Raw genomic sequence first — 19,934 nt, 5'->3', positions numbered from 1 at the left:
TGGAGACAGCAGGGTTTGCTCAGGAGAGAGCAGGGTTCAGAGCTGTTGTACATAGGGTTGCTATGAGTCATGGGTGACTTGACGGCACAAAACAGCAACATCCCAAAGCATGCTTGGTTGTGTGGACATCACATACAATGCACTTCTTACCTCTGGTTGCCTTCTTTTCGCGGCAACATGCAAAAGCTGAAGAAGGTGGTACTGTTCTTGTTGTTCCAGCTGAGACATCAAGACCAGGAGGTCTGTCAGGTGTCTGTTAATTGGCTGCGGCTGCTTTTCATACACGGCAGGTAATACACGCAACAAAATGGTGTTACCTGCCAAGGGAACAATAGAGGGGATGATGACTAGGTCAGCCCACGAGCACTACAGATAACACTATGTTCCACTGACAACCTCTGCACTGACTCACACATTGAGTAACAAGGATGATCAGGTCTTCTGCTAAATGTAACATACAACCTTGTTCTGAAAAATCACTAAAGCATGATTTAAAGTGGGAGCATTCTATGAGAAGCTTGGCACTGCTATGGAAAGAAAAGTTTTCCTGAGTAATGCTCCACAGGGAAAGAGCTCACAGTCTGACAGTAATCTAACCACGCCCTTGAGAGGGAAATGGTTCTGATAAAGAATTCCTGACAAACAGCCACGTTTGGATGGCGCTTAAATAAAAACGAATGGCATAAATGTGAACCTCAATGAATCCGAGCAATAACATTTTGAAAAAATGCAAAGGAATGTATTCACATTCCTAAGATATATACAGAGGTATAATTTTGACAACTGACATATGGAAATGAAGACTTATTTTTGTGAAAAGCTGTGTATTTTTACTTTAAAAAGTAGCATGACAAATTTAAATCCTCAATTTCTGCACTATTTCAAGGGAAGTTTAGACTCAGCTCGTTTGTCACTCATGATTTGTCTCAAAGGCATGTACAGACAACTGGGTTTAAAATAGCAAAACCTCAAGAAAACATAAGCTCCATAGGCTTAGCAAGCAAAGAACATATGGGAAACATCTGCTCATCACTTTATGGTATGGATGTTTTCTCAAAATTCTCTCAAATACTTAAATGTCTCAGAGGAGCTGGCTTCGAGAGATTTCTTGAACAAGAAATTTCTTACTTCTATTTACATTTGCCTTGTATATACAAGACGCACACAGAAAGAATCAAATAAGCAAGACTTGAATGAAAGGGACAGGCCCATATACAATGGAAACTTAGCTATGAGCATTACAAATCTGAAGCCAATATGTTCAGAATATCAATATCTAAATTAAAGGAGATGATATGGAGTTAAATTGAATATATTTGGACCATGATACAGGGTGGAATTTCTTCTTCCACCTGTACCTCATAGAATTTGTCTTGGACAGATTTTAGTTATGTGTACACAGAATGCACTATTCATTATTCAGGCATGTGTGTGTGTGTGTGTCATGTTCACTGTGTATATACATCTTTTATCCATTGTAAAACTTTTTTCATTTATTTTTAGATTATTCTTATTAGGAGCTGTTTCTTAAAGGATCGGGAGTTTTAAAAGTAACATCTGATCTCAACAGAACATAGTTCATAGAGCGTGTTTACTGATGATCTCCTGAAAACATCACATTAAGTGAGGCCGCAGTTGGACCCAGAGGCATGAAACTGTTCTTAGCTACTTTGGTACAAAATTCACTAAAGGCCATGGGAGACTTTTGGGGTTAAAGCTCAAATTAGTTCTTTTTAGCAAACTGAAAATTTGGATCAAATAACACAAGAAATACACTGGGTTTTAGCGTTCTTTAGTTACAAACTTATGAAGACAATTTGGTGTTAAAATCCCATAAATTCCACTAATAAGTAATTATGTTAATTTAATTACAAAATATTTCAAGCCATATTTGAAGTGTAGACACTAACATAAGGAACACAGTTGCATCTATAGACAACTTAAATTTGTGCCATAATTGTTTCTCTTATATGTCAGTAAACATTTAAAAACTGTATCACCAGTAAATACTGTGTAAATACTCTGCAACAAGTTTTTCCACTCACTATTACGGTGAGGTTTTCTCTCCAAGTTCTGTTTTGTTTGTTACCAGAGTTGTATGGCATTCCATTATACAAACATTCTTTATTCGTTCTGCATATAAAAGATTAAAGTTGTTTCTTTCCTTCCTTCTTGTTGTTGTTGTTGTGTGTCATTGAGTGAATCACCTGTGACTCACAGTGACCCTATATACAACATCTCTGAAGCCTGTCCTGTCCTGAGCCTGTCTCACTGACTGACACAAAAACTGATTCATAGCCGACTCCGTTAGTGGAAAGGAGACTGAAGAGCCTTTGGTAGACTTGAACCATCTGACTTTGGGTTGACACCTCAATTCTTTATTCAACAGGCACCAGAACGCCGTATATTTGCAAATAGTACTTGGGTTTTATGTCTTGTTTTGTTCATAAAACCAAATAAACCCACTGCTATTGTGTCTGCTCTCCCTCTGTGACCAGACCGGCAAGGCTGGATGGAAATCTGCAGGAGAGGAGAATGCCCATTCTTCCTCAACGTGGCTGGTCAGATGCCAACAGAACCAACCTCTCATATTAAAACAACTTAGTATCCTTGTCTATTCATATGCTCTAGGATAGCTCTTCTGAGCTTACTTTGCACAGAAATCACTGGATTATCTTGTTACAAAGAAGTCCTGGTGGAGCACTTGTTAAGCATTCAGACATTAACTGGACTTTTGGTGGTGTGAACGCACCACCCGTTCTAACTCTAGGTCAGAAAGAGAATGATGAAGCCATTTCCTTCTGCTTCTGTAAATATTTACAACTCAGGAATCATTCGGGCAGTAAGACTCTGTTCCATGAGGTCGCTGTGAGCCATAATCTACTCAGTAGCGGTGAGGATCTTTCTAAGGTACAGATGCTGACCCAGCAGGTTGGAGGTGGAGCCTGAGAGTCTGGATTCATTACCAGCTCCCGTGTGACACTAGGGCTGACACATCCTGAACCACGTGAGAAGAGATGTGGTGGGTTTACCCTAGCAAGAGAGTTGCTAGATGTTGTAAAATTGCTTTGCAAAGCGATTCTGTTTGTTTTCTATAGCTGTCCTAACAACCCACCACAAATTTGATGATTTAAAAGAATCTAAATTTATTATCTCCTGTAATTCAGAAGTCTCACACAGGTCTCCCTAGACTTGATTTTAATCGAGGGTGGATTTCTTCCTGCGGGATGTGGGAGAGAATCCATTTATTTCCTTGGCTTTTTCTCAGCTTCCCAAGTTTACCTGGAGACCCAATTAGCACAGACAGAGAACATGCTAACTGGAAGACTGGGGGTTCGCATCCACCCAGAGGGTCATCGAGAGAGGTATGATGATGATCTATTACAGAAAAAAAGTGAGTCGCTGAAAGCCCTTTGGAGCACAGCTGCTGGGACAGCAGGCTTACTGACACTGACATGGCCTGGTTAACGGACGAAGCGAAGAGCACAGCATCTCTCCGACACTACTCCAGTTATTGTCTCTCTTTATTTTCTACTCTTAAGGACTCTTGAGATCACATTGGGCTACCTCAAAAATCTAGGATGTTGTTGTTGTGTCTATAGAGTCGGAGCCGACCCACAGTTGACCCTCAGGCCCGTTTTCGGAGGTAGTGGATTGCTTGGGAAGACACTGCCCATCCTCCCTTGGAGTGGCTGGTGTTTGGGATTGCAGCACAGTTCCTTGCCACTAGGCCACCAGAGCTCCAATCTAGGGTAAGATTCTTATGTGTTGTCTTTGCTGGGTGTCCTTAAGTTGATGCCAAGTTACAGCCACTCTCACAGAGAAACACTGCCCTGAGCGGTTTCTAGGCTGAAATGTTTATGGGAAATAGATTGACATTGCTTCTGGGTAGATATAAACAATCAGCTTCTCATGTGACAGTTGAACAGTACCTGTTGCACCACTATATTTCTTCAATTTCCCCTGATAAGTGGGAAATAGTTTTGAACTGCTGAACTTTTAGTTAAGAGTCAATTGCTTAATCACCATACCACAGGGTTCCTTTAAAAAAATTATTGTCATTTGCTGTGGAATTGGAACTCATAGCTGACCCTCCAACAGGTTTTCAGAGGCAGTTAATTGCACAGGAGGACACTGTTCATCCTTCTTCTTTGGAGAAGCTGGTGGAGTCTAATCCTGTACATTTGGGATTATAATGCAGCTTCCTGGCCCTATACCACGAGAGCTCCCTTTTATAAAAAAAATAGCAAAAATAATTTCACCTGCAATCCTAACTTCTCTTAACTGTGTAAAATAACAGAATGTCTTCTTGGGTTTGAGGACTGGGATGCAGACATCTTTGGGGCATGTTATTGTTGACTGCCTTCAAGTCAAGCATAACTCATAGCAACCCTGTGAATAAAAGGCCTGAAGTCCCTCTACAACTATCGACAATTATCAAAGTCTCTGGAGGCATGTTTTGGGGCATGTTATTGTGCCTGATATTGAGGTGTTGTCTTAAACAATTCCAATTCCTACCAGCAAAGTGCTTCTTTTGTTCCATATCATTTGGTCTTGACAGATACTCACTTAGATTTTGTCATAGTAGCTGTGCGGTATCTAACTTTTCTTAAATTGACCTCTTGGTATATTTGTTATTATTATTGAAATGTAAGGTTTCCCCATCCCTCACACACACACACACACACACACACACACACACATTTTCTGCTGGGATTTAAAAAATAATTTATGCTTCTGGTATCTTACCATTGCTTTGCTAGAAGATGCCAAGGCTTGTGTGGCATGGCGGGCCTGGGAGCATCTTCTAGTTACTGCTTTTCCCAGTGTCTACTAAAGGCTGTGGCCCAATCCTGGTGCACTCACACTTTGGTGGGTGACAGAACCATTGCCTACCAGGTTGAGGGGCTGCAATTTTACCCCCCAGCTGCTGCCACCACTGTCCAGTTCCAGGAGCACGAATACCACAGGTACTTTGGGGAAAGCAATGCTGGCTAGCTATACAATGCAGGATATCTTAAGCTCAAGAAGAAGGGCTTGGGCCAGGTTGAGCTGGGCTAAGTCATAGTTTCTGGAAAGCAACAAAATTCTCTGTTCTGTCAGGCAGGTACTTTGGGTGAAACACCGCTTTCAGGCCCTCGGCCAGAAGGGAGCACAAGTACACATGCCCTTCATAAAGCATTTCCATACTCTGGGTCACTATACAGTTACAACAACCTACCATCTACTAAGAAAAGACTCACAAAATGTCAACTAAATAGCAGTCTGCCTCTGTCATCATGAAAAAAGAAAATAACCCTTCTCCTAAAAAAGCAGACTCAATGTATATCCCAGATATAGAGAATCAGGAGAAATATGTTGAGTGGAGTTATCGGAACAACTACAGAAGAAAATGCAAATGATGGAAGAATCAAAGGAAGCCGTTAAGAGATAAAATACTCCAGAGACAACAACCCAGAAAAATATATTGATGAGGAGCAACTTGAACAGCTATGGAAAAAGTGCAAATGATGGATGAAAATAAAAATTGATTGTACAGATAAAGAGATAAAGAACTTTAAAAAAGCATCACAAGGCAGAGAGAGTATAGCCAACACAGTACTGGAAATAACAGGAAAACATGAAAATGCAGTTCAGTATATTCAGATCAAAATGGCAGAAGTGTCCAACATGCTGGTAAGACAAAAATGTAAAACTGAAAAGATGGAACAGAGAAGCAGTGAGCTGGAAGACAAGAGCCTCAATGGAAACATACTAGAAGAAAAATCAGAGATGAGATGTAAAGGGAAAAAAAAATCATTAGAAACATATGGGATGACATCAAAAGGGTCATTAGAAACACGTGGGATGACATCAAAAGGATCAACATATGTATGACTGGAATTCCAGAACAGGGGAGTGAAAGGGAAATCACTGAGAAGATTGTGGAAGAAGTACTAGAAGAAAACTTCCCAGGTATTTTGAAGAACAGAGAAATCCACATTCAAGAACCACAGTGACCACCAAAGAGACTAGACCTCAAAAGAAAAACATAAAGACATATCAGAGTCAAATTCTCTAAATTTAAAGATAAGGATAAAATTCAAAAAGCAGTTTTTGAAAAACAAGTCATCTACAAAGGGGAAACAGATTACATTCTAATTTCTCAGGAGAAACCATGCGAGCTAGAAAACAATGGGATGACGTATAAAGAAAATGGAAAGAAAACAATTGCCAGCCAAGGATCCTACAGCCAGGAAAGCTCTCCCTCAAACATGAAGGAGAAATTAGATCCTTTCAAGAAAAGAAGGAATTTAAGGAATTTGTGAAAACAAGACCAAAACTATAAGAAATTTTAAGTGAAGTCCTTCACATGAAGAAATCAAAGGAAAGTGAATAAATCATAGTAACCACAAACAACAGGAAAAAAAAGCACAACAAAATGGCAATGGTAAAACCTGGCCTAATAGACCTGCAAAACAAGTAAAACAACAGTTAATAGAATTAAAGAAAGAAATAGAAAGCAGCACAATAGCAGTAGGAGATTTCAACACATCATTATCACCAAAGGATTGGCCAACTCAAAAGAAAATCAACAAAGATGCAAAAGAACTAAACTATACAATCAGCCAACACAATCTGGTGGATATATTTAAAAATGCACCCACTAAAACTCAATTCACTTTCTTCTCAAGTGCACATGGTACATTCTCCAGAGTACATCACATATTAGGACACAAAGCAAGCCTCAACAAATTTAAAAAAGAACATTAAAATAATACAAAGTATCTTCTCAGACCACAATGCCATAAAACTCAAAATTAACCACAAGAGGGTAAAATTTACAAAAACTACCCGAGTGTAAAAGGGTGGAACACAGGTTGAAACCTGCTAGAACATGATTGGGTTATAAAAGAAGTAAAGAATGAAATGTAAAATGTCCTTGAAAGAAATGAAAATTAAAATATAATCTACCAAAACATCTGGGCTACAGTTAAGGCACTCCTTCCTCAGAGGGCAGCTCATAGCAATAGGCACACACATAAAAAAGGGAAAAAGAAGAAATATCAATGATCTCACTCAACACCTTCATCAAATGGAAAAAGAACAGCAATCAATCCTACAGCCTCTAGAGAAAAAGAAATTATAAGGACAAGAGCTGAAATCAAAAGGTTAGAAAGCAGAAAAGCAATTGAAACCATCAATAAGACCAGGAGCTTGTTTTTTTGAAAGGGTCAATAAAATTGACAAACCACTGGCAAACTAAACAAAGAAAAAAAAGAAAAGACACACATAAATTAAGAAATGATAGAGGTGATATCACAACAGAATCAGAGTAAATTAAATTGATAATAAAAAAATACTATGAAAAGCTATACACTGATAAATTTGAAAACCTAGAGGAAATGGACAAATTCCTTGCAACTCATACCCTACCAAGACTAAAAAAGACAGATGTAGAACACTTGAACAGAAACATCAAAAAAAGAAGAAATTGAAGAGGTCATAAAAAGATTTCCCCATAAGAAAAGTCTGTATAGCATTCAACTGAGTTCTACCAAACATTCAAAGAAAATTATCAATTCTACTTAAATTATTTTAAAATGTTGAAAAAGAAGGAATGCTCACTGAGTCATTCTATGAACCAAAATTAGGCAAAGATATTACCAAGAAGGAAAATGACAGACCAATACAATTCATACAGATAAAAAAATCATTAACAAAATCTTAGCCAATAGAATCCAAAAGTACAACAAAAATAATTCATCATGACCAAGTGGGATTCATAACAGGTAGGTAAGGATGGGTGATTATAAGAAAAACAATCAAGTTAATTCACCATATTAACAAAGCAAATAACAAGCAGTTAGTAGTTCATGCAGAAAAGGCATTTGACAAAATTAAACACCCCTTCCTGATAAAGATACTCAGCTAAATTAGAAGGGGATTTCTTCAGTATAGTAAAAAGTATATATATGCAAAACCAAGAGTCAGTATCATTGTCAATGGAGAAAGGCCTTTTCCTTGTGAACAGGGACCACACAAGGATGCCCACTGTCACCACTTTTATTCAGTATTGAATTGGAAGTGCTTGCTAGGACAATAAGAAAAGAGAAGGAAATAAAAAGCATCCAGAAAGGCAAAGAGATGGTTGAACTATTGCTATATGCAGATGATATGATAGTGTACACAGAAAAACCCAAAGACTCAACAAAAAACCTGTTAGAGCTAGTAGGCCAAGTTAGTAGCGTGGCAGGATATAAGATCTATATTCAGAAATCAGTGAGATTCCTCTATAATAACAAAGAACTCAGAGAAGAAACTAAGAAAGCAATACCATTTATAATAGCCAACCACACAAACTGAGATATTTGGGAGTCAATCTAACCAGAAATACAAAACACCTGTAAAAAGAAAACTATGTAACATTTCTACAAGATACCATAAAAGGCCTAAAGAAAAGAAGTAACCTGTTCATGGATAGGAAGACTCAATATTGTGAAAATGACAGTCCTACCAAAAGCAATCTACATATTCAATGCAATCCCAATTCAGATACCAAATTCATTTTCCAAGGAGATCGAAAGTGAAATTGTTAAGTTTATTTGGAGAAGCAAGAGACCTTGAATAAGCAAAACATTTCTGAGAAAAAAAAAATGAAGCAGGAGGCATATAGCACTCCTTGACCTCAAAATCTACTACAAAGATGTAATTGCTAACAACTTAAATCTCTTCTCCATCTACCGTGGTGCTGTCAATCGGCCCAGTGGTGAGAATCATTGTCTTCTTAATGTTGAGCTTCAATTCATATTGAAAATTACAGTCCTTGATCTTCTGCAGCAAGTGCTTCAGGTCTTCTTCAGTTTCAGCAAGCAAGGTTGTGTCATCTGCATATCGCAGGTTGTTGATGAGCCTTCCTCCAATTTTTTTGCCACACTCCTCATAAAGCCCTGCTTCCCGAATGACCTGTTCTGCATACACATTTAAAAGGTATGGGGACAGAATGCACCACTGATGTACTCCTTTTCTGATTTGGAACCATACAGTGTTTACTTACTCTGTTCTGAGGACTACTTCTTGGTCCAAGGATAGGTTTCATATAAGCTTGATCAAGTATTCTGAGATTCCCATTTTCCTCAACGTTAGCCACAATTTATTGTGATCCACACAGTCAAATGCCATTGCAAAATCAATGAAATACAGACAGACATTCTTTCTGGTATTCTCTGCTTCCTTCCAAGATACATTTGACATTGGTAATGATGTCTCTAGTGCCGTGACCTCTTCTAAACACAGCTCATATTTCTAGTAGTTCTCTGTCAATGTACTGTTCCAGTAATTTCTGGACAATCTTCAGCAGGATTTTGCTAGTGTGTGATATTAGTTATATTGCTCGGTAATTTCCACATCCTGTTGGGTTACCTTTTTATTAGAATGGGAATAAATATGTATCTCTTCCAGTCAGTTGGCCAAGTAGTTGTCCTCCAGATTTCTTGGCACAACTTGGTGAGCACATGCAGGGCAGTATCTGTTTGAAATATGTCAATTGGTATTCCATTAGTTCCTGGGTCTTTATTTTTTACCAAGTAAGTCATTCAGAGCAGCCAGGATGAGATAGGAACTTTAAAAAAAATTTTATATATATATATATTACTATTTTAAGGAAAGTTACAGAAAACTTGGATTTCCATTCTTTCATTGTTGCACCTTTTCCTCACTCCTCCCACCCCCTTGTCCATCTTGCTAGGCACCCCTTATTCTACACCATTGTCATGCAAATAATTTCTAATCATATATGTCTATTAGACAGGTCTTTCCCTCATCTGTTTCAATGCAGTGTTCATTATTTTCCCCCTCTTTTCTTAGTTTCCCTCCAACCCCCATGTCAGTTTTATGACAGCGGAATTATGCAGTATTTTGTCCTTGGCTTATTGAGATATCTCATCCAGAATAATGTCCTCCAGGGTCACCCATGTTGTATAATATTTTATGAGTTCCTTGTTTTTCCGTACTGTGTAGTATTCTATTGTGTGAAAAATACCACAGCTTCTCTATCCATTCATTTGTTGATAGACAGACACTTGAGTTGCTTACATCTTTTTGCTATTGTGAACAATGGAGCAAAAACATGAGTGTGCATATATCTGTTTGGGGCAGCTCTGGTTTCTTTAGAGTACATTCCCATTAGTGCAACTGCTGGGTCAAATAGTACTTATATTTCCAACTTTTTGAGAAAGCTCCATATTGCCTTCCAGAGTGGTTGCACCATTGTACACTCCCACCAACAGTTAATAAGTGTTCAATTTCTCCACATCCTCACCAGCATTTGTTGTTTGCTGCTTTGCTAAACTTTATTATTATTACTGGGGTGAGAATATTTCATAGTTGTTTTGATTTGCATCTCTTTTAGAGCTAGGGATTTTGAACATTTCTTCATGTGCTGTTTAGCCATCTGAATGTCTTCTTCTGTGAAGTGTCTGTTCATATCCTGTGCCCATTTTTCTATTGGATTATTTACCTTTATCTTGTTGTGGTGCTCAAGTATTTTATAAATTCTGGATAAAATCCCTTATCTGATATGTCATTACCAAATACTTTTTCCCAGTCGGTGGCTCCAACCCTGTTGGAGAAGCTTTTGGATGTGCATAGGGATTTGATTCTTAGAAGGTCCCATTTATCTATTTTATCCTCTCCTGATTGTAGGTTGTTTAAATACTTTTGTGAGTTCACATTTATAGTAGCAGGTAGTACACATTAGAATTGCATACATGTGTAAGAGTAAATCCAAAGTTACTTAGGGACCCTATAGAATACAAACTTGTTACATAAACTCAAACTTCCTTCTGCTTGTCCTGTGCTAGAGCAGAGGATGGGTTATACTTACAGGAGTCTAAGAATCTTTAAGACTGAGAATCCTGCATTTATGTGAGGAAAGCATGGCTAACTCTTCACCCAGAACCTAAAATCTGCCCCCACGTGGCCCTTTAGTTACAGAGCTGACAGTCAGTCCTCCAATCTCCTTCACCCCCACTTCGGGGACCTTCATCTCATGGACATACTATTTTCCTTTTCATCGTTGCCTCCCTCCCCCCCGAATATTTCTCTTACTTTACTCGCTCACTTGTGCATTTAAAGTTTTAGAACTCATTTGCATATCTGATATTATTATAATAAATAAAAGACATTTCTAATTGTTTCTTACAGAGAGATTTTCACTTTATGCTAATAAATATGTTGGTAGAAGCAAGAATCCACACATTTATACATGTGACATATATATAGTGTCATATATGTGACATATATATGGTGTCATATATGACACTAAGCTCAATGGGGTAGTTATTACATTAACAATCTAAAGTCGGTTTGTTCCTTTTCTCCGGCTTGTCCCTACTTAGATTTACTTAGTTTTGGTGTGTTCTTTATTATTTTTTAAAAAGTGTGTTTCTAAAAATGTGTAGTTGTATCTCTAAACGATTAAAGGCAATACAACTGTGAACTTTAGCTCCCAGAGCCAGAGAAGTTTGGACTCTGTTATTTATCTCACAGTGAGTAACTTTTCACAGCTTAGACCTGTCAGGCAAAAGCATAACAGACTGAGAAATAATAAAAAGCCCACAAAATACTCGCATGCCTCCACATCTCTCCCTACCGGATTGTCTCTCCTCCAACCCCCATTGCTGCCCATATGTCTCAATTCTAGCAATTCCACTTACAACATTTAATCCTCAGGAGACTTTCCTGGTCCACTTCCCTTTACCACGCCTGCCCCTCTCTCTCCTTCTAGTAATCCGACTGCTGTATCAACCTTTGAGGCTTAATATGGAGCAACTTCCACATCTCCCGCCTCTCCTACTCAGCCCCCCGCCCCCGCGGATCCAGGGGAACTCCCGTGCACGCGGTGCCACCCGCATTACTCATTCATTCCCAGTCAGGCTTTGCTCAGCATTTATTACGGCCTCTCGGCTCCTGCGTCTCACTCTCGATTTCCTCCACTGGAGCCCCTGGAGCTGGGGAGCCTCTCGCCTGACTCTCCCATCGGTTGTTCCCAGACAGCTATGCATCTTCAGGCCCTCCTGTTCTGCGCTCTCTGGACTGCAGCGTCCGCCGAGAACTCAGATGATTACGAGCTCATGTATGTGAATCTGGACAACGAAATAGACAATGGGATCCAGTCCACTGAGGACCGTAAGTTCAGTGGGATCTTTTATTTGCTCACTCTGAGGGTCTAATTAATGTGCTTTTTATTTTTTTAATCATTGAAATGAGCTGAACATTAGTTTGTTTTGCAAAAGAGAAACACTTTCAGACAGAGGGGGGTTTCCCAAAGTTTTTTTTTCTCTGTAAACTCATTCTGTACAAAATGAGCTGAACCACGTGAAATTGACCATATTTGACTCTTTCGTGCTAGAAAAACAGCAATTTCATAGAGTCCCAGTGTGCATCTCAGTGGCCGTTTCGGTGCCACTCTCGAGATATTTGGGGTTTTTCAGAGGGTGCTTTGAAGAAAGGGGAGAGGGGTGTTAGGAATCGGTTGTAACACGGGCTCCCGGGGAAGTCAGCTCTCAGAGCTCACCTCGCGGAGACCCGGGCAGGCCAGTAACCCGTGTGTCCCGCACCCTAGCCACGCCGTGCGACTGCCGCCGGGAGCACTCGGAGTGGGACAAGCTCTTCATCCTGCTGGAGAACTCGCAGATGCGGGAGGGGATGCTGCTGCAGGCCGTGGACGACGTGCTCCGGGGCGAGCTGCAGAGGCTGCGCGCGGAGCTGAGCCGCCTGGCGAGCAGCCTGGCGAGGCCGAGCGCGCCCGCGGCCCCCGGGGAGGCCCAGCTGGCGCGGGCGCTGGACGAGCTGCTGCAGGCGAGCCGCGACGCGAGCCGCCGGCTGGGCCGCCTGGAGGGCGCGGGGCCGCGGTCGGAGGAGGCGGGGCGCGCCCTGGGCGCGGCGCTGGACGAGCTGCGGCAGACTCGAGCCGACCTCCGGGAAGCGCGGGACTGGGCGGCCCGCCGCACGCTGCCCGCAGGTGAGTCCTCAGCCCCGGCGGGCACCTCCCCGCCCTCCATTAAGGCTCACTGAGCTCCACCTCGTGGGACTCCCTTGTTGGGGGGAGCGCACGCAGACCCACCATTCAAGATGGGGAAACTCTGAAAAGTGTCTCTAGCCTTGGGACTGCTGCAAGTAATCATCCTGTTCAGGCGCGCAGGGCCCCAGACACAGGATCCAATGCCAGAGTTGTGATGGCCCTTAATAGCCATGACCCTTCACATCCCCCAGCGTCTCCTCCGTTCCAGATCACCACTTCCAATTTTAGCCTGCCTCTCTGGTTAGGGAATCTCTGGTCCCCCACACTATTTTAGGGACCAGACTAATTTCTGAGGGATGATTTCCAGCCCTCCCCGGTGGCCCCTCCTCAGTGCCACCTCTGAGCTGCTCAGAGCACAGGGGGGAATCTGATCTCCTGCCGGAATTCCTGAGGGGTTCAGGCCCCCAGGCCTGGAATGAGAGCTTGGAGTGGAGGTCTGTGGGTGTGTGAGTGAACGGTGGTTGAGGGAGGGATTCAAATAACACCGGTCAGATGGAGGATTTGAGACACTCTTCAACCAAGGGACTGGGAAAATCCGGACCAGAGTCAGTTCAAGCCAGGTGTAATTTGTCAAAATCCCCATAAACAAGTGAGTTTCCTAAATAATACAAGTTAAAAACATGGTTAAAAGAAACGGATAGATTCAGACTTTTTGAGTCAAAATTACTTAGAAAAAATTAAATGGAACCCAGCCCTGGAGGCCTGGTGATAAAAACTGCGCTATAATTCCACAACCCTGCAGTGGGAGCCCACCAGCTGCTCCGAGGGAGATGCGCCCTCTACTCCCAAACAATTAACTGCCTCTGAAAACCCGCTGGAGGGTCAGCTAGGGGGCATTTCCAACTAGATGGCACACAGCAACAACACTGTCCTTCTGTCAGGGAGCTCTGGTGGCTTAATGGTAAGGAGTTGCACTGCTAACTCAAAGAAATTGGTTCGAATCCACCAGTTGCTCCACTGCTATAAAATGGCCAATCTCCCCTGGTTTGATTAATTCCTCAGAAGACCTACCTGAAGGCCAACTTTGAGTCGGTCCCCAATCCATGGTACATAACAACAATCCTCTGTATTTCTATTGAAACTTAGTGGATGGAGTTGAAGGAAGAAGTGTGTGTGTGAAGTCATACTTAGTTTGCAATTAGTGAAGCCTCCAGAAACTCTATGGACTTTGATAAATGTCGATAGTTATAGAAAGGCTACAGAAAGGCTTTAGTTCATAGGGTTGCTATGAGTCGTGCTCCACTTGAAGGCAATCAATACAACAACAACAACATACCAGTATTTAGGAAACTCTGATGGCCTAGTGGGTAAGGAGTTGTGCTGCCAACCCAAAGACACACAGTTCAAATCTACCAGCTACCTTGAAGGACAACACAACATGCCTTTCCATCTGGGGACTTTTTATCAGTGCATATTTTCTTAAAATATTAAGTAGGACTTCAAAGAAAGATAGCATAAAATAACTTGCAGCTTATAAATGTGAAACATAAGGAAGCTGTGCTGCAATTCCGAGGGCAGGCAGTTCGAATCCACCAGCTGCTCCTCGGCAGAAGGATGGGCAGTCTCCTCCCATAGGATTAACTGCCTCTGAAAACCCGCTGGAAGGTCAGCTATGGGTCAGTTCCGACTGGACGGTACATAACAACAATTATAATTACATAGGTGTTTTAAAGGCATGGCATTCTTTACATTTTCACCTTCACCTCTGCACACCATTTAAAGCAAAATAGGAGGGATGGGATTCTGAGTTCTAAAATGCTGACTTGTAATTGCATCTAACACTGTTTTCCCTACAGGCGCTAAGATCTTCTCTTGGTCTCTTGCCAGCTTGACTCTTTAAGGATTCCTTATCATTCTGTTGTCAGCCTTCTAAGAAGCTGGTTTTCATTTTCTTTTGTCTTTGATAATACACACAGAAAAACCTATTAGTTAAAAAGCCACTTCCTGAGAGTTTCTGACTTTTAAAGAAGTATCAGTGGCCGCAAAAGAAGCCCACAGAAAAACCAAACAAAACCCAAACTGCCTGCTGGTGGTTTTATTCCATTAACTTGTGCAGGCAATGAAAGCTGGAGAGGAAGCTGGGTCTCTGAGACGCAATCATGAAACCCTTTAGAATGCAATCGCAGCTACCCCAGCTTATTTAAACAGGAAGCCAATTAAGGAGATTGAAGTAGGCACCCTCTTGCCGGCTGCATTATAAACCATACAGGGAATATTTCAAATGCCTGGGAATTCGGTGAGCTTTTGTTCCAAGATCTTTATTTGATTTCATTAACGAAGAGAGAGGAGGGAAAAAATCACCTAGCAACTCCATTTAGAAACAGAAGCAGTGCTGTTACAATTGTATTTACACAGTTCCTGTTCAGAGGAAATGTTAACACCAGCCCGTAGCAGGAACAGTTTGTGCTTTAGTATTTTTCTTTTCCCTAACTCTCAAGATGTTCTTTGTCTATTGCTGAAAGTGAAGATTTGTTGCAAGTTCATTGTTTTCTTGTTAAAGCCTTATCTGGAGTCATATGCTGAGGTTACTATGGGCACCATAGCTTTGGGTTGATTCCCAAATGGGCATTGGGTTTTTGAGGCTGTAAACATTAATGGAAGGGAAGTGCTCATCCTTTCTTCCAAGAAGTGGCAGGTGGATTTGAACTGTCCACATTTGGGTTAGCAGACCAACAGTTAACCTCCCAGGCCTCTACTTGTTAGTCTTGCTCCGGGAGTTTGCTTTTCAAAGCTATCCATGGCAAGTCTTTAGATTGCTGTGAATACTCCCAAAACCCACTTCCATGGAGAAAATTGTGGCTCACAGAGACCCTGGAGGACAGAGTAGAACTGCCCTCAGGGCTTCCAAGGTAGAATCTCTATGGAAGCACACTGCCAAGGTTTGCCCCGCAGAGTAGCTGGTAGGTTTGAACCTCTAACCATATGCTTGGCAGCTGGGAGCTTAACCACTGCCACCAAAGTCTCCTTCTTATAAAGTGAATACGTCAAAGTAAATCTATAGCCATCAAGTCATAGCGGTCATATAGGACAGAGTAAGGCCCTGAGAGTTTGTGTGGCTGGGAAGGATTACAGGAACAGCCTGCCTCATCCTTGTCTGGTGGAAAGGCTGGCTCCAATCATGCCCATCTTCTGAGTGGGAGCCTAATCCTTAATCTAAAGTGCCACAAGGGCCTCCTTGGAAAGTGAATAACTAGTTCTAATTTAATTTTTTTAAACCTTTCTTTATGTGGGTTTTCACATCTGAGATTAGCATAAAACAACTCACCTTGTTAAAGGTTTTACCCAGTGTCATCGAATTGATTCCACTTCAGAGTCACCCTCTATCTGAGTTCTGAGACTGTAAATCTTTCTTTATGGGAGAAGATTGTTCTCTTGAGAGACAACTGGAGGACTGGAACCATCAGCTTCATGGTGAACAGCCTGATGTGTTACAAACTATGCTACTAAGGCTCTTTGTTAAAGGTTTAGTGCTATTGTTCCTAAGAGACCTCTCAAAAGCTCATTGCCAGCCAGTTGGAACTGACACACAGCTGATGGATCCTCCAGTGGGTCTTCAGAGGCTATAAATTGAAAGGGAAGACACTGACTGCTCATCTTTCTCCCTTAGAGCAGTTGGTGAATTTGATCCACTTGTTTTTGCATTGGCAAGGCAACTCCTTTTCTACTAGGCCACCTGAGGAGAGAGGGAGGGAGAAAAAGAGAGGGAGGGAGGAAGGGAAGGGAGAGTGGGGGTGAGAGAGAGAGAGAGAGAGATCTCTAGAAGATTTTAATTCAGTGTCTTCAGCCTTCCAGCTGGCCATATGACTGAAAAAGGCAGGGCATTACTGAGCTCCCAACATCAAGTTTCAAAAGCTTCCTCTTCCTAAATGCTCTTTACTAGAAGCACGTTCTCTACTGGGGGTCCTTGGGGTGGGGGGAATCACTTCTCCTAAGGCTTTCTTTTTCATTAGTACTTAATTAAATAGCATTTAGAAGCACGTGACAAGATGAGTTTTTAGAGATATCCTTCATAGCTCTTGAGTGCTACACATACTTGTTGCTTGCAGATGCGTAGAATATTAGAGGCAGAATGGAAGGACCGTTTACAGATCACACTGGAGCCTGGAGAGATTAGGAGGGGCTTTGTTATAAGGAGTTGTTTAAATTGTTAGTGGCAAAACCAACTGAACACCATCGAACTCTTTTAGCCAAATCTTTTACTAAAAGGCAATGCCGTATTCTGGGTATGGGCCTCTGTAATTAGATTGTCCAAGGACAAACCTTAGACGTGCTGCTTTACCAATTATGTGATCATAAATTATTTAGCCTGCTGTGCCTCAATATTCCCAGCTGTAAATTGGGGACACTAAGACTACCTCTTAACGTTAACATGAAGATTCAAACAGCATGCAGAGTGGTTAATTTAACTATATTTTACTATTTTGGTATTGCACTTAGTAAACTTGGAGTACACATCATTACTATTATTGCCTTTCAACCTTGGTGCCTTTCAAAGGAAAATTTCTACATAAGTATACAAATATATGAGAATGTGTGATACATTAACATGTACTTAGTAGAAATGTGACTATGCTAGAGTTTTATGCTTTTAAAAAATGCATGTTGACAATGGCTGTATGTTGAGCGTGCTCCACTGAACTAACTCCCTATGTTCTCTGGGAAGTGAAAACAGGTTTCAGGTTTGTATTCTCCCAGAGGTACCTTGGCAGAAAAGCCTGACAATCCACTTGCAAAGAAATCAGCCATTAAAAACTATGGAGCAGCATTCTGCTATCAGAGTTATCAGAGTCAACTGTACAGCGTGGGTTATCGTAGCTGCCTTATGAAGACAGAGTGGATGGGCATGTCTCTGAGTTCTTAGAAATAATGGGATCATTGCAGGAGTAAGTCTAGTAATCAACATTAAGCAAACAGAAACAACTGAAATAGCAAATAGACTAACTGGGTCAGAAAGAACTTGTCTGTCATTATTTTGTGAATTTGGATTATCTTCCCAGCCACCCCTTCTACTCTATTTAGATACTTACTTCCTTTCTTTGAATAAGAAAATTCGCCTTCCTTATTTTCCATCTCTTTACAGAGAGATTACGCATGAAGCCCTTCCAATCTTAATTCATTCATTACAGCATGTAATGCCCAGTATTCATTAAAATGCCTCTACTGAAATGTCAAAATTCTATTAACAATTCTGAGTGAATTTCTATTTTCTCATTTTCTTCTTTCTTTATTGTTTCAATAGGTTGTGAAACAGCAATTTTATTCCCAATGCGTTCTAAGAGGATTTTTGGAAGCGTGCATCCAACAGCCCTTATGAAGCTTAACGCTTTTAGTGCCTGCCTTTGGGTCAAAGCCACTGATGTTTTAAACAAGACCATCCTGTTTTCCTATGGCACGAAGAAGAATCCGTATGAGATCCAGCTGTACCTCAGCTTTCAGTCCACGGTGCTCGTGGTGGGTGGGGAGGAGAACAAACTGGTTGCAGATACGGTGGTTTCCTTGGGGAGATGGACCCACATATGTGGTACCTGGAATTCAGAGAGTGGGCGCTCATCGTTGTGGGTGAATGGAGACCTGGTGGCTTCCTCTGCAAAGATGGCCCTGGGTCATGCAGTTCCCGAGGGAGGAATCCTGCAGATAGGTCAAGAAAAGAATGGCTGCTGTGTGGGCGGTGGCTTTGATGAGACTTTAGCCTTTTCTGGAAGACTCACAGGCTTCAATATCTGGGATCATGTTCTCAGCCATGAAGAGCTAAGAGAGGCTGGAGCTGCAGAGTCTTGTCACATCCGGGGAAATGTTGTTGGATGGGGTGTCACGGAAATCCAGCCACACGGAGGAGCTCAGTATGTATCGTAAGGGTTGGGATACTCTACTTGACGCCAAAGAAAGAACAGGCATGTATTTAAAATGCCAGTTGGGAAGGTCTAAAAACCTCAGTGCATAACGAAAACACTTGAGACTAATGAAGGGGAGCGTTGAGATTGGCCTGTATTTATCTTGGCTAAATCCTGAATAAACAGTTGAAGGGAAGATATTGGAGAAGGCTGTTGGGATATTGTTACTAGACTCTCTGCCATGGTGCTTTCAGATTAATGCTGTGTCTTTGTCAGATCAATTCTCAAATAATTAAAAAGGACTGAATTGTTGAACAGAAGGACAATTGTTTTCTTTTCCTCTGGTTAATTTTATTTTGGCCAGAGATGAGTTTTGCATTGGAAGAATAATAAAATAACATTTGTTGTTCATTATTCATTGTTATTGGTATATACCATATTATAAAAAATGATGGAACATATTTATACTACAATGTGACTTAACAAATATAAATGTAGTTTACATATTATAATTGAATGTTGCTTTTTTTGGAGGACATAGTTGTATAAGTTATATTGTAAAATGTTTTGTATTAATTTTATTAAGACTATTTTTGTAAAGCCCTACTGTAAATAAAATCTTTTATAAAATTTGAGCATGTTATCCATAAATTGAAGAGCTCTTTTGGAACAAAATACTACATTTTTTGTCTAAAATATATAAACGTTTTGAGAGATTCATCTAATGTGGTGAAGAGTAATAGTTAATGTTGTTAGAAACAAACTGTAGAGTTCTTGTTGGGTTGTTTGTCTTTTTTTATAATTATATACTTTTATTCATTTGTACAATAGTTGTTGTTGTTGTTGCTGCTATGTGCCGTTGAGTCACTTGCGACTCATAGCGACCCTATGTACAACAGCCCTAAACTCCTCTCTGTCCTGTGCCAATCGCACCGTCTCCGACACTCCCATCCCAATTATCCCAGTCATTGAATCAATCCACCTCATAGAGGGCCTTCCCCTCCTGCGCTGTCCCTTCACCCTCCCAAGCATGATGTCCC

At 41.1% G+C, this 19,934-nt stretch overlaps 2 protein-coding genes across 3 annotated transcripts in view; one reads left to right on the top strand and one right to left on the bottom strand.

The window, feature by feature from the left end:
- The window catches only part of VEPH1 (ventricular zone expressed PH domain-containing 1), a 432,395-nt gene that overhangs the window by 330,895 nt on the left and 81,566 nt on the right, over positions 1 to 19,934 (bottom strand). For both annotated transcript variants that reach the window (XM_006897770.1, XM_006897769.1), the window contains exon 4: positions 151 to 317. In XM_006897770.1, the coding sequence (XP_006897832.1) occupies positions 151 to 317 (167 nt within the window). The remainder of the gene's footprint in view (positions 1 to 150; positions 318 to 19,934) is intronic.
- PTX3 (pentraxin 3, long) lies at positions 12,039 to 18,916 on the top strand. The gene is made up of 3 exons (XM_006897768.1): positions 12,039 to 12,168; positions 12,605 to 13,003; positions 18,303 to 18,916. The coding sequence occupies exons 1-3, from the start codon at positions 12,039 to 12,041 to the stop codon at positions 18,914 to 18,916; spliced, it is 1,143 nt and encodes a 380-aa protein (XP_006897830.1).

This window comes from Elephantulus edwardii, unplaced genomic scaffold (genome assembly GCF_000299155.1).
Source record: "Elephantulus edwardii isolate Elephantulus edwardi_28Jun2011 unplaced genomic scaffold, EleEdw1.0 scaffold00215, whole genome shotgun sequence".
In the NCBI taxonomy this organism is placed as follows: domain Eukaryota; kingdom Metazoa; phylum Chordata; class Mammalia; order Macroscelidea; family Macroscelididae; genus Elephantulus; species Elephantulus edwardii.
Note: the sequence above shows the minus strand (reverse complement) of the source record. Positions and strands in the feature narration are given on the sequence as shown.